Source organism: Ascaphus truei, chromosome 1 (genome assembly GCF_040206685.1).
Source record: "Ascaphus truei isolate aAscTru1 chromosome 1, aAscTru1.hap1, whole genome shotgun sequence".
NCBI lineage: Eukaryota > Metazoa > Chordata > Amphibia > Anura > Ascaphidae > Ascaphus > Ascaphus truei.
The window spans coordinates 458,112,594-458,139,985 of NC_134483.1; the positions used below are offsets into that span (position 1 = coordinate 458,112,594).

Below are 27,392 nucleotides of genomic sequence, written 5' to 3' on the forward strand. Positions count from 1 at the left end.
TATTGTATATCAAAAGTGCTTATATTTAAAGTTGTGTGTTAAAAGGTAAGTTTTTATATTATAATTTTACCTTGTGTTCACCAACATTACAACCAACACACCCGAGTGCATCTCCATAAATAGGTGCTTTGCTGTTTCTCTACTATTTTTACCTCATATCTACTTTTCACCTATAGAGTTTCACCTCCCTGCATGGGAAACGTAGTGGGTTTCAGTATTAGCTATTAATTGTATCATGTGTAGGTGTTAAATCCTGAGCAAACTATAGCCCCAGTTTGGTGAACTTTACAAGACAATCATACATTCATAAACCTATTTCTTGTTACATTTTCTATTAAAACATGTTAGGTATGAAAAGAATAACTCCCTCACCAAACAATAACATTTTACAAATAATATTCCACCCACTGTTTCATATATATGTATATTTATTACAGATTCTTGACATGTAAGTGCATTTGTGGATTCCAGATGAATTCTTAAAATGTTTACAAAGCACTGATTTAAAAAAAACTGAAATATATTTTAGCCATTTTCCGCCAAAGGTTTAGTTCTGGAACATGTCAGAAAAAGTCAATTCACGCAAACAGTAGTATCTAAACGTATTGGAACTTTCATTTTTTTTTCTACTTCTCGAGACACAACATTTTTATTTGTCAATGAATAACAATTGTTTTAGTAGGTACCTATTAATTATGTTACAGTACATACAAGTTGAAGGGATTTTATTATGTAAAAATGTTTGCACTAAAAGTCAACCAAGATTAATGCCTTGACTCATTTCTAGATAACATTTTGGTAAAACTGAATGTAGTGTATAAAGATATACTGAAATAACGTGTCAAACCCATATTTTATAGTACATCTTTGAAATACTTTGGAGCAAAAAGTAAGGGTTTTGATTGTTGGGTTGTTATAGTACAATACTTAAACGCTACAAGCACAGTCACAAATCGTATTCAAATACAAACTTCTTTAGGACAGGTATACATTCATTTTGAGGATCAACGTCAATCATTTTAGAACTAATTTTAGGAAAGCACATATTTCTGACAAGTTAAGAATGTATTATGAAATCCTTGTTACATTTTAACATGTTCAATCAATCCAATGTGTATATTTACATTGAGTAGCTTCCTTGAAAACATTGCTTGCACATAAAGAAGTTGAAGAGGAAGCATCTAGCCAAAGAAATTAAATGCATTAAGAACATAACTCTGTATTAATGCCTATTTATTTTATGACATCTATCCATTGGCAAACAATATGTATCTATACCTCTTTGCTATTCAAACTAATAAAGAAGATGGCAATTCGTGACATACAGATGTAGCCAGACCTACTCCAAGGACACAGAACTGCCCCTCTTCAAGCGGGGGAAACATTGTCCCCTACTCGACCCCCCACATCGTTAATTCCCAAAGATGGGCAATGCCACAGTCCGGTTCCAGCTATACCTATTGCCAGCATAGTTTTTTTTCCATTGATAAATCAACTTAAATTATTTCCAAGCTGGCAGAAGTGTGGGCCAGGTTGTGCCACAAATACACTATTTAAATAACATCCTAAAACAAGTTGCCCAGTAAGGCCTCAATTATACCAGAAACTGCAGAGCGATCCGGTGATGTCATCGTAGCGACGCTACATGTGCACATGCAGAAGCGATTTGTAGCGCTACTGCACAGGAGAAAGGACCAGTTCATCACTTCCTGGTTTGTTTAAGATGCAGTGATTGGCCTTGCCAATCACGTGATGCGGCGCTACCGTCGCGATTGGTATATGTGCGCTTTCATTGCATTTGATTGTTTTGAAGTGGCGCACCGTTGCGGCGATTTCTGGTATAATCACGGCCTAAAGCATACCAGCTTGCACCACTTTTTGAAATAGGATAAATTTCAACCATTGTACAGATCACTGCCGCAAACTTCACTTTAAACGATTTATTAATAAGGCAGTGACTGCACATAAAATGTGTTAATGTTACTTTGAGTTTTAAAGTCTACCAAAAAGTTTTAGGACCCTATTGATAATACTATGATATTCCTACTTCAACAAAAAGTATTGGACCTCTTCCCCTCATAAAACTAAGGCTGTGATTATACCAGAAATCACGTGCGACTGTGTGCAGCTTCAAAACAATAAAATGCAATGAAAGTGCACATACCAATTGCGAAGGTAGCACCGCAATGTGCTGTAAAGCATCTGTCTCATGAAGAGATTTCAGATTTGAGATTTTTTCACAGGCGACGGCCGCATCACGTGATTTGCACGGCCAATCACAGTGCATCTTAAACAAACCAATCACACACACATATACATCTATATCAATATAATATATTTATATATAGCGATAGAGAGAGAAATGGTCTGGCCATGTCTCCCTGAAGTAGTGTTACAAATCGCTTCTGCAGTTTGTGGTATAATTGAGGCCTAAGAAAATAGTGAAAGCTTGAAAACATTCCAGGAAAAATGCAAAAGGGCTGTCATTTTTCTAAATGTTTCGCTTTGGTCTCTCCTCACTAGTTAAGACGCCAGGTTCATATTGATATGTAATATATACCTGGCAAAATCCATCATTATTTAATTAACCCCTTAGTCACCACAGTGGTCATCAAGGCTATGCTCACAAATGGTTTAATACGCTTAACTTACAACCCATATATCCCTTATGTGCCCTAGAGGCTAGTAAGGTTCGGCCATGCAATCCCTTTCTTACCACTATGGCATACAAGAGTTATCTCCCCTCATTTTTTTTTCTTGCATAATTTTTCCATTTTTTGACGGTGTTGGATTAAATGTCAGGGGCTTTTCTTAAGGTTAGGCATCAGCCAATTGGAAATTCCATGTGAAGTAGTTCCAGGGGGTTACTGACTCTGAAAATCATGGACAACCTCATTGTGAATGGGGTAAGCGGGTTTTGTTTTATCTGGAACACCTTTTGTGCCAATGACACTATGTATATGCTCTCCTTGAGAGGGCTTAGGTAATCAATGGGGTTTTTTTTATTTTTTTACTTGATCCAGGGCCCACCAGTGATTAGTTTCACCCCTGGTTGCCATAGGGGTTAGTACGGCATTGCCAAGCAATGGCAATGTGTGTTATATATATACATATACAAAGTGTGTTTTATATATATATATATATATATATATATATATATATATATATATATACACACACACATATATATATACACTCTACAAAAAATTGTATTTTATATGTAGAACGGCCTATAAAAATTTGGCCCATACTCCCCCTCTGGCGGGTGTAGTAAGCGTGGGTGATGGGGGGGTGCCACATGGTGGGGGAGGTGGGGAATTAACCCATTGTATGCCATATCAGTTAGTAAGAGTTTATTGAATACAAGGTGTATAGCTTCTTTAATAATGACTGTCCTTTATAACGGTCATTATCCATTTGGCCAAAAGAGCATACATATTTTTTACAGGGCAGCTCTATTGAATATGGAACAGATAAAAAATAACCCCACACGCACTGACCTCCAGGGTATCTTCAAACCAATTTTCACTAGTTCCCCCCGTAGCTCGATATCCTACATCAACATGGAAAAAAACAGCGCGACAGGATAACGTGTACATTTTAAAAGAAATATTTATACAGAAAAGAGCAATTAAAAACTCACATATAAAACATAATAAACCATAGTGCGTCCATCCATTTCTCTCCAAAGGATTTGTTTGATCTGAACTTTATTTGTCTCTCTGAACCATCTCGTGGACTTTTTCTTTTGGATTTCATGTGACACTTTATTCACTTTTAACTAATTTAATGGTTGTTTATTACTGTTCATTAGTTTAACTCACTAATTTTGTATATTTAACTATTTCTGCAAAGTATATAATTGTATATATTCTAGGAATATATCACTTTAGAAATTGCATATTTAGTCACTTATATTTTCAACCTATCTAGTGCTACTCCTTGTGTGTCTTTTGGTATATATATATATATATATATATATATATATATATATATATATATATATATATATATCATTTTTAAGTGACATCAGTAATACACCAAGAGTGCGTCTGTTCTACAAAATCTATTTTTTTAAAATTTTTATTGAATTGTGAATATTAATAAATGATAGACAGTGATGACCAAATCCTGAAAATGCAAATGTCCACTGTACAGTGTAACCATTTACAAAAATATTTACCCATTTATTATACATCCATAGTCCTTATTATACAGTATGAACAAAGCGTTAATGATTGCGGGAGGCGGGGTACCTCCATTACGAATGTGTGTTAGCCCCGAGATGAAGCGTGATGATGCAAAAAGCATAGAGGTTAGCATAAAAGCAAGATGTGACATTGCATCCAATATGGATTTGGGAGCATCTCGTGGTTTCGAAAACCTGTGGTATGGCACCTTTGGGAAATGCCCAGGATAAATATTGCTTGCTCCCGAATTGTGTCACCATAAGGTCAGAGATGTTGAATGTCGGTTTACTGTATTTTATATGGGAGCTTTTAATTGCGCTTAAAGAATAATTTTTAAATGTGCACATTTCCAAAAATGTCCCCGTTGTGTTTTTTTTTTTTTATATATACTCTTCAGAGCATAATAAATTGGGTCCATAAAGCTCTCATAAATAAGGTTATCATTGTTGTCTTTACAATACACAAAGGTATAAGATCTGTTACTACCGTGAAATATATGCCACCATGTATGCATGTATATCTTTATGTGTATAGCGCCATCCATGTACATAAACACATTACAGCAATAATACACAACATAATAATAGGAGACATAATGGGAATAAGGGCTTCATACTTGTCCCTGTCTCGCAGAGTTTACAATCTAAGTGATAAGTAGGGAGAACTTGGAGACCGTAGGAGGGTGTTATGGTAAATGCGTATGCAAGGGGTCATGGTTAATTCATATGAGATATATAGTACTGTCGCGGCCGAGTTTATTCTTACATTTACCCGGTCTCGGCCGTGACAGTAACCGGGCGCGCGCCGGGGTGTCCCGTGCGCGCGCCGAAGCCTCGGAGGAGCGGTCCTCCGATCGGGGCTTCTCCCTCCCCTCTCCGGGTCCGCCGGGTCCCCCGGAACCCCCCAAGCCGTCCCCCACATCGCGGGACACCAGGGCTCCCTCTGGGCCCTGGGCACGTGCGCATGGGGCACAGGCACCCGATGAAGCGTGACCGCGCATCGGTGACGCGCGGCACGCTGAGGGGATTTGGCTAGCAAGCCGGGAAATCTCCCGGCTTGCGGAACTAGCCAAGTCAGAATTAAACGTGTCGCCAGTGTACTAGCAAAAGAAGCTACCCAAATTCCTAATTAGAGGTATGTCTTAAGTTGGGTATTGAAGGTGGAGAGAGGGTGCTAGATGGATGTCGAGGGGAAGGGCATTCCAGAGGTGTGGGACAGTGAGTGAGTTTTTAGGTGGGAGAGGGCTTTAGATACAAAAGGGGTAGACAAAAGACATCCTTGAGCAGAACGCAACGGGTGAGCAGGTTAATAGCGAGAAAATAGAGATCGCAGGGCTGGCTAGATGGCGGTGGCGTCTGTGCTTGCGCACCAAGCCTTGGACTTACAGAGGCCCTGCGCTCTCCCCCACAATTAAATTGATTGCCGGGGGAGAGCACGGGGCTTCTGTAAGTGCCTTTTACCTTCTCGGTCGGCATCTCTTCATGCAGGGTCCCATCATCATGGCATCACGTTGCCATGGCAATGGGACATCACGACGCCAAGTGGTGTCACATTGCTATGACAACAGGACGCCCTGTAGCACCGGATTGCCATGACAACGTGAGACCGCATGACGCTGCAATGTCATGGCAATGTAATGCAATTTGACATCATGGAGCCTGCAATTTGACATCATGGAGCCATGATGATAGGTTGCTTAGGCGATGCCGCCACGGAAGGTAAGAGCCGAGGTCCCGCACATGTTCCAACACCGAGCCCCGCAAACATCCCAGTCAGCCCTGCTGAGATATCAAAGAAGGGCAGAGGAGAGTATATCCTTAAAACTAAGGAGGAGAATTTACAATTATACCTCCTACCAATCATACATAACTTCCTCATCTATTTTCCCTACCCCTCAGTTGGGCTTGACTTTCCTCTTTCCAACTATTGTGCTTTGGGATCCTTACTTCTTTGGATGTTTGTTCTTTTGTACCTTATGTATTCCTCTGTCGCCAGTCTTTTAGAAAGTACTTCAGATAGAAGAATAAGGAGTTAAATGGACAAGATCTGGATATTGAAAATGAGACGAGTGGACATGCAGCAGAAAAATAACTAGAGTCATCAGCAGAGGCAATTTTTCACTGTACAGTATCTCTATCATGCCAAATGTGGGATGCTTCTGTTCAGCTACTCTCTATCTGTAGTAGTGGTAGGTAACATGATATACTTCAAAAAAAAAAAAAAAAATATATATATATATATATATATATATATATATATTTTTTTTTTTTATATATATATAAAATTCACAGACAGAAGGGATGTTTGCAGTTGTGGGAAGGAGCTTCTCCTTGCTCAAGTCAGCTGACTAATGCCAACACACGGTTGAATACTGTCCTGTTCCAATTTTTACACTGGGAACTAGTGGTTAGCACAAGAGCAAGCAGTATTTATCACTGCAGTGTCATAAAATGCAGCTGACGGAGTGGGAAGAAGCTACAATCAGCAGCAGCAACAACCCCGCTCCCTCTACACTGGCCCTCGGGACATCTGTTGCCCACCAACGATTTGTAGAATGTGGCTAAGAATCAATAGGGGAGCTTTGTTGCTCTAACAGTAATATTGAAGGTTGGTCCAAGTAGGCAGCCACTAACCGACATTGATCTCCTCTTGATGCCACTCCTGATAGATTTTAGCATTTTCTAACAGAATAAAGGTTCAGCAGGAAAAAAGGTAACTTGGGTCAAGAGTTATATGCTCTGCTGACACTGATATGTAAGAGTCAGTCCTGTACTATATTTTCTCTTTTTTACCATTTCCAAAAAGAAAAACTGCCAAGAGATGTAACTATCGCAATGGCTTTGTCTCATATTAAGTACCCTGTGATTCGAAATAAGCTTAGGTGTAAACAGGACATAATATATTACCTGTAGTAAAAAAGATGAAGTGAGATGTTCATATTAAATGTGGATTGCTTTAATATACAATAGGACATTGTCATTCACTCCGTTCTTGTTGTTTATAAACTACATAGTCAAAAAAACGCTGTACGTACAGTATGAAGTCTCTTCTAGCACTGGTTAACGGCATAGATATTTCAAAATCTACAACTCTGGAAGAATTGTAATTACTGCTTTAATTTCTTTGTTATATTTTAAAGGTAAGGTTGAAAAAAAAGTTAACATTTAACATTTGTTAAACAAGTCTTGGCAGTTATTTCAGGGAAAAAAATCCATGTCCGAGTATCATGTCCTTTTGATATTTCACCCATTCCCACCAATAAAATTAAAACAAAAAATATGTAATAATAGTCTTCAAAAAAATCTGTGATGGGGCAATCACCCTAAATTAGATATATTTATTTAGATAAGCTTCATTCATGACATTCTTAAATGCAAAAACATAATTGTAAGCCTACTACTATATGTTTGTACATATGAAAACTATTCACAACTTTACAGCTAATCAGTCTAACACGGAAGAAGGAGGAGGACGGACACAGCAGTTAGGTCGTCTAATGTTCTTAAGTAAAGACTGAAACACTCTCTGCTGCCTCCTTTTGTGCTTTTTACTTGAAGTATCAGAGGAAATTGATTTCCGATTCTGCTTTAACTTAGCCCTAATCATTTTTTCATGTTCTCTTATTTGCCTTTGTAAGTGATTCTGTATAGCAATCCCTAATGCTTCTGGGTCCATAGAAGCTCCATAAACTTCCCAAGTCATGCCCTGTTCATCCCACACAACATCCTTCACACTCTTAGACTGCTTCACTTGAGTTTTTGCCTCAGTGCTTGTACTCGGCTGATTCGTCTTTTTCCCTTGATGCAACTTAGGTTGTTCAGAGGTAGGTAAACTGACCAGAATTGGTTCCCTTTTCTCTTCTCTTGCCTTCCTCAGACGTGGGGTGAGCTGTAATGCTTTTTGTTTAAAGGTTGATCCAGATCTGGATTGCAGACTGAGACTGCCGGACCTTTCAAACTGTTCATTTTCAATATGTTCCTTCCTAATCAAGACTTCAAGTATTTCCTCAAGTTGACCACCAGTGGCCCCAATATCGCAGTTCACCTCCACTTCAACATGAAGAGGAGTTGGCTTGTCCTCTTTCTTTGGCTTTTTTATATCTGTGGTAATGATAGCCTGTGTAGAGCCCTGCTCATTTGTAATTTTGAAGTGAAAGGGTTTTCTGTCAGTGTTAATGTCACCAGGAATGCCAAGAATTTCAGTCTGTTCAATATCTGACCGTATATTGTGTAACTGAATATTTTCCGCTCCACTAAAATGATGAAGCCTGGATTTGTTGCTGAAGTCATGAGCTGTTCTGAACTGTGGTGGCTCATTATACATATCCATTGACCTCTGACAAACTTTTGGTTGGCTACTATTGTCTATGTTGATTTGGTAAACAGGCTTCACATTCATTAAAATTGGAGAAGCAGTAGCCAATGGTGGCTGTGGCACTGCGTGGCTTTCTCTTATACATAATGCTTGTCCTTCTAGCTCATTTCTATATAAAACTTGTGAATTTCTTCCTAGTCCTGTGTGCTGAAAGGTAGACCATGCTAAGTCCGGTGGGCTTTTATTATGCAGCTGAAGAGACTGGGAGCTTAATTTATCAGGTGCTTGAAAGCATATTTTAGGTGTTAAATGATTTTGAGGAAGCTTTGCCTGCAGTGCATAGCTAACACGTTCCATTTGAGTGTTCCCAGGGTTACCTTGATAAATTATACAGACTTGATCTTGTCTTTCTTTGAATGCTGGTGAATTGGCCCTTAGAAATGCAGCTAAGATGCTTGGACTAGTTGAGACAGATTTACTCTCTACATTTGCTACAGCTTGCACTTCAGCGTCTTGCTTAGTCCAGCTTCCTAGTTGTGATGTCATAGTACCCATTTCCTTAAATTTGCATGCTCCCTGCGTCTCCAACATCCCCTGTTCTCCATTTTTACCCAACTGTGCTTCCCCAAGGCTTAATTGTGAACATTCATCAGACTTAGCAAAAAGTGTTGTATTTTTAAGTTCCTCTGCTTCTGCTTCTTGATGTACTGTGGTGCCACTTATTAAATGGGCTGAATTTTGTTGATTGTCTATCCTACTTTCTGTTCCTTGGCTTAGTGTAGACGTATCTCCTTCCTTACCTTGTCCTGCTTTTTTAATGTCTAAGTTTGGAGAATGTTCCCAAAACTCTTCATCTTTTATACCAGTTTCTACATCGAAATCTAATATCTCAGATGCTGCCTGTTCTACCATGATGTCTTTTAGCATAGTGTTGTCGTCTTTTGCTGGCTTTTCACTTGACAAAGTTAAAAGAGCTACATTAGTCGATACAGCAACATTCTCCAAGATGACCGGTATGCTTTTTGTAGTGGAAATATGCTGTGCTGATTCTTTGATGTCTTGTGGCTCTCTTGTGGTTGAATGATCCTCATCTGATGAAAGTACAATTTCTGCTTGGCTAGAAATCCCAAAAGAAGACGTTGCTTTGTTGGATTCCTGTCTTTCATGCTCGCAAATCTTTTCAAAATCAGAACTTTTTGTAGAGGGGCTGCAATTTAGTTCAAATGAACAAACTCCGGCAGTTCTAGAATCGGAGATAGGAATGCCATTGCCATTCTTGTCAAATGTTGCTTGTTTGGGCTGGTGATTAGCACCGTGAGGTGTATGATCTTTAGGGAAATCTTCCTCCACAGATGTGATAACCCCTGAAGTTTTGGTAGACTCTTGAAGATCTGGTATAGTCCCCATGGAACTTCCTTCCTTTGACTTTAGTACCAGGGAGGATCGTCCGGTTCTAGAAGTTTTTGCTAATCAAACTTGACCTTTTAATTTCTCAAATCTGCACAAAAGAGACAAAAAACAAAAGAAATGTAAATCAACCTAAAATAATCTAATCGTTGTAATAAATATCTTGATTTGACTTATTTCCAAAATGCATTGAATATTTTATTATGTTTAAGAAATATAGAAAGGGACCTCGCTCAGACCCCTAGAAGGTAGAGGCGTGCTGCCTGGGGATGGGCTAGATAGATACTAAATGTGTATCGAGAGTGATACACCAAAGAATCCCCTTTAGATAGGCGCACTGCAGACCTGAAAATAAAGACGGTCAGGGGTAGGATGTGGTGTGTATAAATAAAAAACTTTATTAAATATTTGTGTATAAATAAAAACTTTATTGAATATTAGTGTAATAGTGTACACAAAACAGTATATAGTGCTGTACTATACACTGACTAATAATAGACTGCTGTTGGTCTATGTCAACCTCCGTCAAGCGTCTCACTGTGCTCCCATTAGTTCTGTCTCCCTTGAAGTGTGAAAATCTTGGCAGATGCTCTAAATGTCAATAATCTAGATGGGTTATTGTAACCCTATGACATATTGGTAGGTATACAGTACCGACATATCTTATTGCAACAAATACCGGCGGCATGCCGGGATCTGCCCCAGCTGCCGCCAGTAATGCACGCGCGCCGCCGCGTTCCCCCACTCACCCCCCCTCCTCATCGCGCGCAATTTGCACACCTTTCCAGACCCCTGTACCCCTTCTGCTCTGCCCCTCTGCTTCCCCGAACCCCCGCTTACCTTAATTTGATGTCCAGGGGTGTCGGGGAAGCCTGGGGAAGCCGGGGAAGACGGGGAAGCCGGGCGCGCATGTGACTGTGACGTCACAGTGCGCCGCCACGCGCCGCGGCTACCCGCTTCCCAGCCTCATACAGCCAGCGGCATTTGCTCGAATAAGAGCTGCCGCTGCTGTAGGCTCTACCGAGACTAACAGAGAAGTTCACGCAGCACATCAACGTAATGCGCACACTGCGCATGCGTCATGTAAGTTAAAACAGTAGAGTCTGTTTATATTCGAGTTGCGCATGCGCAACTCGCATATAAACAGACTCTACTGTTTTAACTTACATGACGCATGCGCAGTGTGCGCATTACGTTGATGTGCTGCGTGAACTTCTCTGTTAGTCTCGGTAGAGCCTATACCTACCAATATGTCATAGGGTTACAATAACCCATCTAGATTATTGACATTTAGAGCATCTGCCAAGATTTTCACACTTCAAGGGAGACAGAACTAATGGGAGCACAGTGAGACGCTTGACGCAGGTTGACATAGACCAACAGCAGTCTATTATTAGTCAGTGTATAGTACAGCACTATATACTGTTTTGTGTACACTATTACACTAATATTCAATAAAGTTTTTATTTATACACAAATATTTAATAAAGTTTTTTATTTATACACACCACATCCTACCCCTGACCGTCTTTATTTTCAGGTCTGCAGTGCGCCTATCTAAAGGGGATTCTTTGGTGTATCACTCTCGATACACATTTAGTATTTTATTATGTTTAGCTCCAAATAAGCCCAGTATTAAGCTCTGATTTTTTTTCTTTTACTTTTGAACTTTAAAAAAAAAAAAAAAAAAATCCAAGGAAAAAACTAAATACAAAATTATTTATTAGATGGATCTATGGCATATTACAAATCAATGAAACTATTCTCACATGCCTGAGAGAATACAATAAACAAAATGCAGGCAATACATTCACTCTTTGATAAAGCGCGGCGAATCGCGCAAGAGTTTTCTCTTGCTGTTTTTAATGTGCCATTAAAGTAATTTTTTGTATCAAGAAGAACACAGTCCGGTTCACATTCTTGTCTCCAAGGCAGCTGCATTGCCTCTCTCACTCCATTAATACATTCATAAGACAAAACCGTTAATGAAAATTCTGAATTATCGAAAAAGATGGAAGCTTACAGTATAGTATATCTGCATCAGCTATTCTAGTTGCCCTACATTCATGCCTATGCTTCTTTTCCATACCACAACAACATGTCTTATACCAGGCCTGCCCAACTCGTAAAGTGAGAAGGGCCGAACTGCTCCAAGGAAAAAAAATTTGGGCCGCACGGGTTAAATCATCATCATCATCATCATCATCATCTCTCCTCCAGCACCTCTCATCATCATCATCATCATCATCATCATCCTCATATCTCCCCCAGAACCCCTCACTATCAATCTTTACGATACTCCCCATCTATCTCTCATACCCCCATGTCTCCCCCTCACCCACACAATAGCCCCTCCACATCAAACACACAATACCCCCCTCCAAATCAAACACACAATACCTCCCTCCACATCAAACATACAATACCCCCTCCACACCCCCCCAGCCCATTCCATGTCAGCACCCCCCCCCACAAGTCAGCATCCCCCCATGTCTCTCTTCCCTCAATATGACACTCTCTCCCCCTCCCCTTAATGACACTCTTTCCCCCTCCCCTCAATATGACACTCTTCCCCCTCCCCTCAATATGCCACTCTCTCCCCCCCTGCAACTCACATCACACCCTCCCCTTGCAACTCACATCACTCTCACCCTCCCCCTGCAACTCACATCACTCTCTCCCCCCCTGCACCTCACATCACTCTCTCCCCCCCCTGCACCTCACATCACTCTCTCCCCCCCCTGCACCTCACATCACTCTCTCCCCCCTGCACCTCACATTACTTCCCCCCTGCCCCTCACATGTCAGCAGCCCAGCCCCCCCCTCACATGTCAGCAGCCCCCCCCCTCACATGTCAGCAGCCCACCCCCTCACCTGTCAGCAGCCCACCCCCCCCTCACATGTCAGCAGCCCACCCCCCCTCACATGTCAGCAGCCCATCCCCCCACCAGCCCGTTTTTCACACCCACCCCCCCACCAGCCCGTTTTTTACACCCACCCCCCCACCAGCCCGTTTTACACACACACACACACACACACACACACACACACACACACACACACACACACACACACACACACACACACACACACACACACACACACACACACACACACACACACACACACCTCTTAGATCAGCTCAGCACATCCTCTCTCCCCCTGCACCTCACATCACTCTCCCCCCCCCCTGCACCTCACATCACTCTCTCCCCCCCCTGCACCTCACATTACTTCCCCCCCTGCCCCTCACATGTCAGCAGCCCAGCCCCCCCTCACATGTCAGCAGCCCCCCCCCTCACATGTCAGCAGCCCACCCCCTCACATGTCAGCAGCCCACCCCCTCACATGTCAGCAGCCCACCCCTCCCTCACATGTCAGCAGCCCACCCCCCCTCACATGTCAGCAGCCCATCCCCCCACCAGCCCGTTTTTCACACCCACCCCCCCACCAGCCCGTTTTTTACACCCACCCCCCCACCAGCCCGTTTTTTACACCCACCCCCCCACCAGCCCGTTTTACACACACACACACACACACACACACACACACACACACACACACACACACACACACACACACACACACACACACACACACACACACACACACACACACACACACACACACCTCTTAGATCAGCTCAGCACATCCTCTCTCCCCGGTACTAAGCCCCGGCCCCGGCATGCTCTGACCTCCCCGCGCACCGCAAAACCTGGGGGCTGGGAGGGAGAGGGAGGGGCTGGGAGGGAGGGAGGAGGGATGAATCGCCGCCATTTTTTTAAACTTTTTTTTTAAATTTATTTAATTAACTGGCACCCGGCCAGAGTCATCGCGGGCTGCACAGAGAGGCCAGACGGACCGCATGCGGCCCGCGGGCCGTATGTTGTGAGGCCTGTCTTATACACTAATGGAAGTAACAAACAAGTGAATTCTCAATTTTGCATGATTTTGGCCCCAGAACTGGACTGAAACAAAATAAATGTTCCACATAGGTTGTATAGTTCTCCAGGGGTCATTTATGAGGTTGATAATAGGTACAAAACAGGAAGAGAGTAAAATATATGTAACAAGGAGAGATTACATATATTGGCTTAGGTGATAATGGAGCACCCAACACACATTGATGATTGAGGCATTCAGAGACATCAAGTAATACTTATGGGGAGAGGTTTTGTAATCTCTATAAAGCTGATTCTCTTTTAAAGTAGGAGATATGTAACTCTTTATTAAAAAGCTTTAGTCAAGTTTCAGTGAGTCTCATAACATTCCCTTACCATAGTATTTTATTAATTAATTTCTATGTGTATTTTTTGTTACAAACAAGGTAAATTTAGTCCCTACAATCATTGAGTACATATCTATATACTGTACACACGGAATCACTTGAGTGAATTGGTGAAAATACTAATGTGTAGTAGTGTTATTCCATAACATTAACAATTAATATAACAAAGTGCACAAAATCGCATGAGGAAAAGCAACACACAGGAAAGCATTAGTGTGTAATATGCCCAAAATTGGTACGCAAACATTTTTTTGGGGGGTGCCGTAATAGAAATATAGTGAGAGTATTAAAATCTTAATCTAAAATATTTGATGATAAATGTCTCTCAATAAATTGGATAAATGTTGGTGGAGACTTCTGGCACCACATCCACAAATCTACAAAAAAGAAAAGCGCCCACTCTATAATATACTAAAGTATAAAATGATTTAATATAACATCTAAGAGGAGTGCAATATGCACTTACAGAATCATTCAAATGAAATTCATAGGAGAGAAACTGTGTATAGTCACCGTCCAGGACCTGAATACCACCAGAACGAAATCCGAAGAGAAAGTCCAAGGATCCGTAAAAAGGCGTCCGCATTGGCCCAACTGCCAAACAAATTGTATCTCCAATGATGGATAGAAAGATAGAATAATCTGTAGCCAGATGAGAGGAGCAGTGCTTGCTGGGGTTAAAATAACCTCACAATATATACTCAAAGAGAAAGTAAGAACTGCTAAACTTTGTCCACTGCCAATGACGTCACTGCGTCAAAACTCCGGCCTACGCTATTCGTCACCTGACACAGTAACTTCCTCAGGGTAAGATCTCATCTTGCTATAGATTATTCTATCTTTCTATCCATCATTGGAGATACAATTTTTTTGGCAAGAGAGAATATGCTCAAAGAAGATGCTCTACCCGGTGCTCTCTCTATACTTTTGAGTCACCGAAGGGGTTGGTAAGACTCTAAACATTACACCGGGCTTGCAGCTTTATCAAGAGTGAAGGAGTCTTACCAGCCCCTTCGGTGACTCAGAGTACAGAGATAGCATCTTCTTTGTCACCGGGCGACCATAACTGTAACCAGAAGTGACGCCATTGGATGCGATAGACCCGTGAGAAGCGGTGAGATCTCGACTCACCCAATCTGCCGGAGTCACTGTTTATCTCGTTTTATGCTTGAAAGATCTTTTATTGTGTAAGTCTCCATTCTGGAGCATTTTTTTATTAATACCATCTGCACTATTACTGCTTTTTTTTCTGAGATCACCGGGACCATTGAACACCACATCCACTACATTTGCCACTGACTTAGACATGCCTGATTTAATTACTCCATTGTGATTTTAACAATTGAAGAAGTACATGCTGTGTAGATAACTAGCTTATTTGCAATACTGCTCTATGTAGTTTCTCTATCTTTTCCCCTCTTTGGGTACATCCCCCACTACCCTGCTTTTTGGATATCTATTTGGAAGAGATAACAGAAACATATCTCTACTCCAGGGTCTGAGTGGAGGAGTATACCTTTTCTCCCAGTTATTTTTGTTGCACATTATTGTATTCACATGTATGTATACAACAAAAAACAGAGAAGCCCAATGCTACATCCAAGCATGATGTAGAATGTGCTCAAAAAATATCACATGTGGTTCTATAAACAAAACTTGTAAAGTTGAAATTGAGGAAGTGAGGCGAGCTTAAACTCTGGGGGGGAGGGGCTGTTTTGGAGGTTGGTAGCCCCTCCTTCCCAAGGTTTAAGCTTGCCACTCCCCACTTTCCAAGTAAGCAGGTCTTATTCATGCAGCTGGTTGGGACAGATCCAAACCGATCATTCTTCCTCTACTTATAGAGGTAAATAAGAATTTTAATCAGTTAGTGTTAGGACCTGCAATATTTGGTCATGCCTTGATGTGGCTCCCAGGCTTATAATGCTTTGGCCAAAGGGTTCAACTAAATTACCCTTTTTCAAGCAATATAAAGGTATTTCACTGTGTATTTTTGTCATATTGGATGTAGCTTTGGGCGTCTCTGTTTTTTGTTGAATACATTTAGCCACGCCCAGTAGCACTCCAATTGACACTTTACATATTATGTGGTAATTTTGGGGGTTTCTTAGAGCTTGCTGGGTATCTGTGTGTTTATTAACTTTGCCCAGCTGGTCTCAGATGTTGTGGAGGTTGGTGGCCCCACGCAGGGTTTGAGCTCGCCCCTCCCCACTTTCCAAGTAAGCAGGTATTTTTCAAGTTTCTGTGCAAACAAGCACTTTACAGTCAGAAATAAAACTGCCAGCCAGGGTCAGATTCACAGAGCCCTGTTAAGCTACTTATGGTAATGTTAATGTGACGTAAAGTTAGGTTAAGACTAAAAGGTGTATCTTCGAAGAACAATAACATAAAGTTAAACTATGATTTCTCCCATAAAGAGCATAGTGTGACCTAAAACTGGCATTTCTGATAATGCAATTGATATGCAAATTATATGCAAATGAGTAAATGTCATAACATTGCAAATTCACTAAAACTTGAGGGTGGGACTAAACGTTCCGTTAATTAGGCTATAACTAAACTTGCGTTGGTCACATCCAGACTATGAAATAGTGCTTTTTGCTGTGCCTTGTTGGGAATAAAGCCACCTTTAGATGTGATATAATGAACATAGCATTGTTTTACAGCATTATTTTCTTCTCGACTCCTCTTTCTCTCCACTTTAGGAAGACCCCATATTTCAGGGTCTGGATAAAAATACTCCCAAAGCTAACTTACTTAAAGATGATGCAACGTTATGTTACAATAATGGAATTTTAAAACTATGGAAATGAGATGTATTGCCGTTGTGTTTGCATATAATTAGCTTTGAGGATACCATGTTAACTCAGAACATAACATCCATCGATGTTTTAGGTAACTTCACATTGAGCTCTTACTTAACGGAGCTGTCTGGTTATCGGCCCAAGATCAGTTGGAAAAAACATCTGAAGAGAGGCCGTTTGGCCGGGAACGTGTATTTCTAACAGAACTGGGACCATCTGGATGTACTCTGCCCTGTTTGTAGAGGGATACATTATCATGAGGGGAGTTTGAATTACAATAAAGAACCAGATGGCCATTATCTGGAATTAGGGATGCTGCTGTTGGGAATTTAGCCAACACTCGACTCAAATTAGAAATACATCATCATCATCGTTATTCCAGCTTAAAGTATTCTTTCGAGGTATATGTTTTTATAATTCCTTTCACTCACTGGAGACACATCATCTCTACTATTTGGGTACAAATGGAACAGCAATATATACTGTAAGCTATGTACCGAAGGAATGGGCAAAACAAATCTCCTCGGTCAACCTAGGTGCTCAAATGGGATATGGGTAATATACAAACTCAAAGAAACAAAATTCCACAAAGCACTCTATTGCCCCATTATTGATGAACCGCTGATGTCACTGTGCAGAGAAAGTTGTAACATGGTGTCACTGTGCACCACTGCTCTCTATTGTCGTTAGATGTGTGGCTATTTTTATCCTGCATTTTAAACCCTTTAACACAGCGCTGGTCCTGATGGCGCCTCCTGCACCTCTCTTCCCGCTAGTGTTGTACCTGTACCCTATAACCCTGTGGAAGTGGATGTACCTGTACCCTATAACCCCCCACAATTAATATCAGCCCTACCAGGGTCTGCACCATTCCTGGCTAGGGTCAGTTCTTGAAATCTAGCTTGCGAGCTGCTACACCAAGGGATAATACCGGGGGAGCTATATCATCTTATAGCTGTGAGGTTTTGCACAGGAAACTGAGTGTTTGTAATTAGTAACTCAGTTGCTACTGAATAATGTCTATGCACTTACTTGGATTCAGTTTACAGTGCCTATTAGAGAGTTGTCCTCCTCCCTTTGGTCAAATTTAAATGCCACCCGGGATTTCAATCCAACAAACCTGCAATATTGTAGACGCTACTACTGCATATCCACAGCTCAACTGAGTGAGCCACTATTTTGATATTGTTGGTGAGCTGCCTGGGACAACACCACTGATTTTAATTATGTGTTTAGTATTAGTTTTGGACCGGGTCCTACATTTTTTTTTCAAACCGGGTAACAGGTACCCGGAGGATTTGACGCCTTGTACCCGGCCGGCTACCCCCCGGTTTTTCACTTACCTGCTAGCTGTTTGTCTAGAGTGTGTGACACTGTTATTTTTAATGTGTGAGGCTGTGTGCTGTGCAATAATCACTTGACTGGCAGGACACGTCTCTGCCGCCCGCTCTTGTGTGTAAGCCGGGAGAGGTAGCAGTGCCAGTCAGAGCTTTCCGGGTTCCCAGCCAGCAACAAATGGAAGTCACGCTGCAGCCCGCCATTAACGTATGTTTTTTGCCTTCGGGTGGAGGAAACTTACCTGGGGTGGAGGAAGCCCGCGGCGACATCTGAACAGGTAAGCAGAGGTGCGGGGGCGGTGGGGCAGCATCAGCAGTCTGCATGGAGCCCGCGTGGCACTGTGAGCTGGGGCAGTCGGCTGTCCAATAGGAAAGCTTCTTCTCCTGCTCCGGTCACATGGTCCCAGCTCACAGTGCAGTCCAGTGCTCACAGTGCGGGCTCCACATAACTGTGATGCTGCCCCACCGCCCCCGCACCTCTGCTTACCTGTTCAGATGTCCGCGCGGGCTTCCAGCAGGTAAGTAAGAGATACCTTTCAACTTCCCTGACATTACCCGGATACCGGCGCCAGGTCCACTTTCCAGCTGCCGGGTTCGGGTAATTTCCGGGTAGCTGAAAAGCCGCCGGGTAACGGGTAGTACCCGGTACCCGGTACATCACTAGTAATTAGGCACATCATTGGTTTGATATTTCGAATGATCCCCCCTTCGTTTTTTAGATTGTTTATTAAAATAATATTTTTAACTTATTCAAATTATCATTTGATTAATATTTGAGATGGGGTCACCGAGTGCTTTTTGGGGTTCTCTTTCTTTGAGTTTGTTTATGTACTGCGGGAAAACAATTTGATGCTCATCTTCAAATCCGAAAAAAATAAATCCTAATCTAAATACTTCTGTATATCAAATAAATACAACATGTAATGGAATCAAAATCCACAAAACTGACTTGTACCACCCTCACACCTACCACACTCCCCCACCTCCTTCCTACACTCTGCACATTCACCCTTTCCCTCAACCCACTCCAAATTCACCACCTTCTCTGATACTACACACTAAAACCCTAATCAACTTCTCCCTCACCTCGCACTTATACCCACACACACACCCACACACACACATACCAATCACCACCTTCATTTACTCACACCCAGGGCCGCCAAAGGGGGGGGAGAAAGGATACTGGCGTCCCGGGCCCCGTGGGACAGTTAATTTAATAAAATTTAAAAAAACATGCTGCAAAAAAAATCGCCGGGTCTCCCTGTTGGCAGCGCCAGAAGCAGGTTGGGTTAAGCTTCCGGCGCGCCGGCGTGAGAGGGAGGCCCGGCGCGCGCAGGATCAAGAGACAGGTGCAGCGGGGCCGGCGGCAACTGCTGTTACCACCCGCCGGGCCCCTCGCAGCACCGCCACCTCCCCCGGTCCGTCACAGGGCCGTCCCGCTACCCCTCCTCCCCGCAGCAGCGGGCCAAAACCGCCACCACCCCATTGCCACCGGGCCGTCCCGCCAAACCCCCCCCCCCGCAGCATGGGGCCAGCATCGGCCCCACCCCCACAGCATGGGAGCAGCAACGTGGCGTGTCGGGCCCTCCGCTGCACCAATGCCACACCCCCCCTCCCGCGTGACAGGGGCTTCTCGCCACCTCCTGCAGCCGCCGGACACCCCCCACAACCGCGGGACACCCCCTTACCGCCGCCCCCCCAGCACAGCCGCCACCACCGGCACGCCGCACCCCCAACCTCCCCAGCAGGTAAGTCTGATTTTTATATATATATGTATTGGGGGTGTTGGGGTATTTGTAATATGTATTGGGGTATTTGTAATATGTATTGGGGGTGTTGGGGTATTTGTAATATGTATTGGGGGTGTTGGGGTATTTGTAATATGTATTGGGGGTGTTGGGGTATTTGTAATATGTATTGGGGTTGTTGGGGTATTTGTAATATGTACTGGGGGTGTTGGGGTATTTGTAATATGTACTGGGGGTGTTGGGGTATTTGTAATATGTATTGGGGGTTTTGGGGTATTTGTAATATGTATTAGGGGGGTTGGGGTATTTGTAATATGTATTGGGGGGGTTGGGGTATTTGTAATATGTATTGGGGGGTTGGGGTATTTTTAATATGTATTGGGGGGATTGGGGTATTTTTTATATGGATTTGGGGGCATGGGGTATTTTTTATATGGATTGGGGGTATTGGGGTATTTTTTATATGTATTAGAGATTATAAGCCCGGGAGTAAATTTTCCCGCTCCCCCACTGTCTCCGCTCCCCCTCTGTCTCCGCTCCCCTCCTCCATTCCCAGCTCCATTCCCCCCCCATTCCCATCTCGCCACCCCCCCGTTAAACTCCGTTCCCCCCCGGGATACTTCACATCACTTCCCCCCCCTGCACTGGACAGACAGCACCCTCACCCCCTACACTTCACAGCAATCTCCGCCCCTCCACCCCACATGACTCCCCTCCCTGCACACCACATCACCCCCCCCTGAACCTCACCCCCCCTGCACCCCACATCCCACATCACTCTCCCCAACTGCACCCCACATCACTCTCCCCCCCTGCACCACACATCACTCTCCCCCCCTGCACTTCACATCACTCTCCCCCCCGCACCCCACATCTCTCCCCCCCTCCACCCCACATCTCTCCCCCCCCTGCACCCATCACTCTCCCCCCGTGCACCCCACATCACTCTCCCCCCTGCACCCCACATCACTCTCCCCCCCCCTGCAGCCCTCATCACTCTCCCCTTCTGCGGCCCTCATAATTCTCCCCCCCCCCCCCCACATCCCAGGCGTTTGTTCCCCTCCCCGGCGCACCCGGCGGTCCCCGCTGAGGGGAGAGGCGGCGGGGTGTTGAGGTGAGGAGCGGCGCCACGTGGTGTGAAGCGTGTGCGGTGGGGGTAGAGAGGGGGCTCGTGAGGTGTGACATGGGGGGGGGTTGTGGGCAATACCGCCGACACGGGGGGGGGGGGCTGCTTAAAATGTTTGTCCCGGGCCCCATGATTTCTGTTGGCGGCCCTGCTCACACCACACATCTTGCCCCCCTGTACCCTACACAAACCACTCACCTCCTTCCCCCTCCCCACGGAAAGCATTAAACACAAAAGCCCTTGTCCCATTCCCCACACAGAAGCCTAAACTCCCTCACCTTCCTCTTAACAAAAACTCCTCCTCACCGCCGTCCCTCCCCACAGTTATCACTTCCTTCTCCTCGCCACAAAAAGCCCTCACTACTCCCCTCTCCCCAAACAAAACTAATTTCTCCTCCTCCTCGCTTAAAGCCCTCACCTCTCTACCCCTCTCCACTCCTCTCCCCTCCAACCTAAAACATCAGCTGCTCAACAGTCATGTAGACAGGAAGGCTGCTATCTGTCTCTCCTATCTGCTCTGTGCCAGACAGAGAGAGGCGGGTCGCTGCCTCTGCATCTCCCGTGTGCAACACACCCTCAACTGCCCTGGGGTACACGGCACTCCAGGTGAGAAACACTGCTTTAGAATATTTAAATTATTCTTCAAATTCTACAATAAAGTAATGATTGACACGTACAAACTATGGGGCCTAGTCACTAAACTTCAATAAAATCAGTGCATTGCCGATCGACTTTCCATTGTTTTTTTCACGCTAAAAAACATGTTGGTAAAAACGGTATTCACTAAGAAAAAACACAAGTTTTTTTAAAGTTCGTTAAAAAAAATGCAGCATCGAACGACTTGTTGTTTTTCTAAATTCTATCGCGCTGTAAATCCTAGCGATTGGCAACTGATTGAAACTGCAGCCTGGAAGAGCCGCATGGAGATGCTGCGTCTCCGTGCAAGGGAGCAGGGGGTCTCCTGAGGTGAACTGCATTGATTTCAGCCTCGGAGAAGCCCTACTTCCCGAGATATGGCCCCCGTTATGGGGTGCCGGTCTCCCCACAATGTTAAAATCCTCTGAGTCACGTGACCAGGGGATTTAAATCCTACATGGGGTGAAGGGGGTTGTATTTATTTGAATGTATTGCACTTTAATTTTTTTTTTTTTAAATGGGTAAAAGCGCTACTAGCCATCTTTGGATAATAGCACTTTTACCCATTCCTGTTGTTGGTACAGTGGGTCGGTGAAGGTAGTTGTTACCCCAGGGTGGTGTTTAGTCCTTGCGGGAGGGTAGCACAAGGGGTTAACCCCTTCATTACCTTAGCGATTGTCATTTCTACTGCCACCTTCTCCCGCAAGTCCTAAACACCCACCCTGGGGCAACTACTACCTTCACCGACCCCCTGTACTAACAACAAATCAGTGCCTGCTTTTTAAGCCTTTCATTACCTTAGCGGTTAGCCACTAAGGTAAGGAAACGGACTGCAATTTTTTTTCTGCACAGGATTAATACCGGAGGCCGGCAGGGACCCCCGGAGACCCCCTGGGCACCCATGGTGACCCCCAGACACCCACAGTGGACCCTTGGACACCCCCTGGAGATCCCCAGACATCAGCGGGGACCACAGGGAACCCCCCAGAGACCTAGGGGACCCCCGGGTCTCCGTGGGGTCCCTGCTGGCCTGTGGTATCAATCCTGTGCAGAAAGAAAAAAATGGCTTTTATGCATCTTGCAATAACTTTAGCACCAACCTTTAGCTGGCGACAAAATATTGCAAGATTTTAAAGTTTGATATGCTTATCACTGTTTAGTGAATAGCCATTACTGTTTTAAAAAAAAAAGCGATTTTGGGCTTTTTTGCTTTGTCGGATTACTTTTTTGCTTCAGTGTTAAAGGTAATTAAAAAGCCATTATAACACGATACTGCACTGTTATCACTGTTTAGTGAATAGCAAAGCAGGCAGTATTGGGCTATAAGGGCATTTATCATGCATTAAACCCCTTATCACTGTTCAATGAATAAGCCCTTATGTATTTCCAGTGAATTAAAGTGCTAAAAAAATAGGGTACAAGTAAAAAATATGATATACAAACATAACTACTGTTGAGGTTTCTACAGTCTGTATATATTTTTTACAGTTTAAATAGACAATAAGGGTCTAAAAGAAGCTTGGTAAATCCACTTACAGTTGTACCCAATGTTATTGCAACCCATAGCATACTTGATGTCAACCCCCCCGCTTGCATGCGGCTGATTCAAAACAATTGACTCTTCTGCCGCTGGCGCGTTGTGTCCCCCAACTGCACGCCATGGGTTGCAATAACATTGGCCACATCTGTACTCCATTTGTATCTGTAATATGATGCTAAATGTCCTCAGTGTATGCTGAATATGTTACTCAAGGGGGCAAAATACTGTAAGGCAACTTGACAAATTTCCAAAATGGAAACAAAATGCGGACATCACAAAATAAAGGTCACATTTTCATTGTGAATGCCTAGATCTGCTGATATACCAACATAACTAAACCAGAACTACAATTGTATAGTCTTAAAATGCCTTAAAAAGAAAAAAAAGTGTGCTACAAGTTAGACAATAACGGGTTTGTTCAATATGGTCCAAAGCAGCCAATCGGAAACCCAATATCTAAGTCAACAAGGGTTTTCATCCGATTACATCCTTCAGACCATATTGAATTAGACCCTAATTCAACCTAATTCACCTTGTTCCACTGAGCTCCTTTCACTCAGGGCAAATAACGTGATGTTACATAAAAAAGCTACAGATGTAATTTGCACTGAGCTAATGCCTAATAGAAATTACAACCGTAATTGAGCTCATTAGCCTTGGGATGAAGCCACTTTATTTTGGGATAACACTGCTTTAGCTCCCAATAACCTAATGTTATTTAAATCTTGGCATTACTCCCATCCAGACCCTAAAATGGGGCTTTTGTTGGGATCAGTTTGGGAGAGACAAGATTATGAGAGGGCCCATTGATGTATATACATCTAAATAGATTAACCTATACTCCATGTGGGAAAATACCTGTAAACACACCTGAGATACCTGGATAATCTGCTAATTTAAATATGTCCAATAACATACTGTAGCATATTTCTATGCTATCTCAGGTGTGTTCATAGTCGGGTGACCAGATTTTCAAAATGAAAAACCGGGACACATTAAAAAATTATTTATAAAACAAATTAAATCACATGACTCACCCCGGTGCCATGACAACGAGACACTGACGTGAGGCGGTGATATGTTGCCATGACAATGTGGCATCACTGATGCCTCGGCGCCATAATGCGTCCCGTTGTCATGTCAACTTGATGCCGCGTGACGTCACGGAGCGGCTCGTTGTTATGGCAATGTGCATTACGTGACGTCGCGCGGCCATGTTAACGGAATTTGGAGGGAAGGATACAGCCAAAGGCAAGATAAATAAATATATAATAAATAGATCTAAAAAAAATGTTATCTCCACACAGAACCACTGACCCACACACCCACTGACCCACACAGACACTGACCTACACAGAGAGCCACGGACCCACACACCCAAAGCCACTGACCCACACACCCACACACACCAAGCCACTGACCCACACACACAGAGCCACTGACCCACACACACACAGAGCCACTGACCCAAACAGACACTGACCTACACACAGAGAGCCACTGACCCACACACCCACACACACAGAGCCACTGACCCAGACAGCCACTGACCAACACACACAGAGCCACTGACCCACACACACAGAGCCACTGGCCCACACACACAGAGCCACTGACCCACACACACAGAGCCACTGACCCACACACACAGAGCCACTGACCCACACACACAGAGCCACTGACCCACACACACGGAGCCACTGACCAACACACACGGAGCCACTGACCAACTCACACGGAGCCACTGACCAACACACACATACCCACACACGGAGCCACTGACCCACACCCACAGAGCCATTGACCCACACACACAGAGCCACTGACACACACACACGGGCCACTGACCCACACACACGGGGCCACTGACCCACACACCCACACGGGGCCACTGACCCACACACCCACACACCCACACACAGAGCCACTGACCCACACACCCACACACAGAGCCACTGACCCACACACACACAGAGCCACACACACACAGGGCCATTGACCCCCCCCTCCCACACACACACACACACACACACACACGCAGAGCCACTGACCCACACACAGAGCCACTGACCCACACACACACAGAGCCATTGACCCCACATACACACAGATCCATTGACCCCCACAAACAGAGAGCCAGTGACGCCCCCCCCCCCCCACACACACAGAGCCAGTCACACGCACACACACACACACACACACACACACACACACACACACACACACACACTCACACTCACACTCACTCTCTCTCTCTGTGTCCTACCTGGCACTGTGGAGCATGGAGGGGGGGAAGCCATCTTGACTGGCAGCATGGACCTCATTTCCGGCTCTCACTGCTGAGGCTCCGCTGACACTAACCCCGCCCACACCCTCTGCAGTCAGACCGGCCTCCGCTCTCCTATCTGCCTGAATTCTGTGCTCTCTGCTGCCCCCCCTGCTCTGATGGCCAAATACGGAACAGCCACAAAAAAACAGGACATTTAAAAAAATGCAGGTCAGCCGGGAAAGCCATTAAAAAAATGGGACAGCCATTAAAAAAACGGGACTGTCCCGGCTAAAACGGGACACCTGGTCACCCTAGTTCATAGGTCTCTCTCCACATGAAGTGTATTGTAATCTATTTGGAGGTATAATAAATCTCTCTCTCTCAAACACACACACTTGAAATTCTAGTTACAGTAAAGTCATGTTATTTGAGTAAATACTGTTATTATGAACAGGTGTTAATTTAGGCTAATGTGTTGGGTGGAAAAAAAAGAATGGAAAAAAATAAAAGAAAAATTGCAGCGCACTGCCAATGGAGTAAACTCCTTGATAAGCTCTTTAAGGGTGTGAAACATTTGGGAGGTTCTACACCTCCTTTCGGTGATGTATTATTAATAAAAGTTTTCATTTTTATACTTCACAAAAACATTGTGGAATGCTCAACACATAGGCAAGTGGCTTAATAAGCATGTGATAAAGTTCCTTAGCTTGAGTACCCTTAAATATCAGGTAATGAGGCAAATCTCACATGAAATCAATTCAACTGGTAGTATCCCACTTAGCACTGCAGTAAGGAGTACATACAATAAAGTGTCCAGACACATATATAATAATATAGTGTAATGAATGATAAATATGATATTTCTCAACGACTCACATATAGTGCAGCATGCTTGGGTGGTGATCCACGTCCTCAGGTACAGGTGTGCTTCCGTCTTTCTTCAGATATAAAAACAGGAACAAAAAAGACACAGCACTACTTCCCAATAGGAAAATCAAAATAGAGAGCGTTCCCAAAGTGGAAAAAATACTAATTTAATGGTATCATAGAAAAAACAGCATACACAGGCAGGAGGCCCACACCTACGCGTTTCAAGCGTTAGCTCTTTATCAAGGTGGATAAAGAGCTAACGCTTGAAACGCGTAGGTGTGGGCCTTCCGCCTGTGTATGCTGTTTTTTTCTTTGATACCATTAAATTAGTATTTTTTCCACTTTGGGAACTCTCTCTATTTTGATTTTCCTATTGGGAAGTAGTGCTGTGTCTTTTTTGTTCCTGTTTTCATTTTTATACTACCTGGCTCTCTCGGCAGTGCGCTACTATTTTTCTTTTTTGTCTCTGAATTTCCTGACTGGCAGCTGGACATGACACAATCTCACATATTGAGACTCTGGGAGTGGGTAAGATTCCTTATTTCAATGTATCTTCAAGAAGAATCCTCATATGGGAGAATTGTGAGTAAAATTCTTGTTTTATTATCAGTGGATTATTTACCTCCAATGAGGTTACACTAAGGTGATTTTTTCATTTTTGACTGTTGCCTTCAGGAGGGTATGTCATTTTCAATACAAGATACTCACACGTCATATTACCCACTCCATGCAAGAGTTTGACTCATATGTTTGTATATTATTGACATTTATTATCATATTCTGGAACTATTCGAGCACCCATTATCTGCCGTTTGAACTGTCTAATGTGTAGGGTGAAACATACAGGACACCTACAAGCTCAT

General features: G+C 43.6%; 1 protein-coding gene across 1 annotated transcript in view; it reads right to left on the reverse strand.

Moving 5' to 3' along the window:
- Nucleotides 1–6,473: 6,473 nt before the first annotated feature.
- The window catches only part of GPRIN3 (GPRIN family member 3), a 115,070-nt gene continuing 94,151 nt past the window's right edge, over nt 6,474–27,392 (reverse strand). The window contains exon 2 of the mRNA XM_075565845.1: nt 6,474–10,002. Within this exon, the coding sequence (XP_075421960.1) occupies nt 7,635–9,911 (2,277 nt within the window). The 5' untranslated portion in view covers nt 9,912–10,002 and the 3' untranslated portion in view covers nt 6,474–7,634. The remainder of the gene's footprint in view (nt 10,003–27,392) is intronic.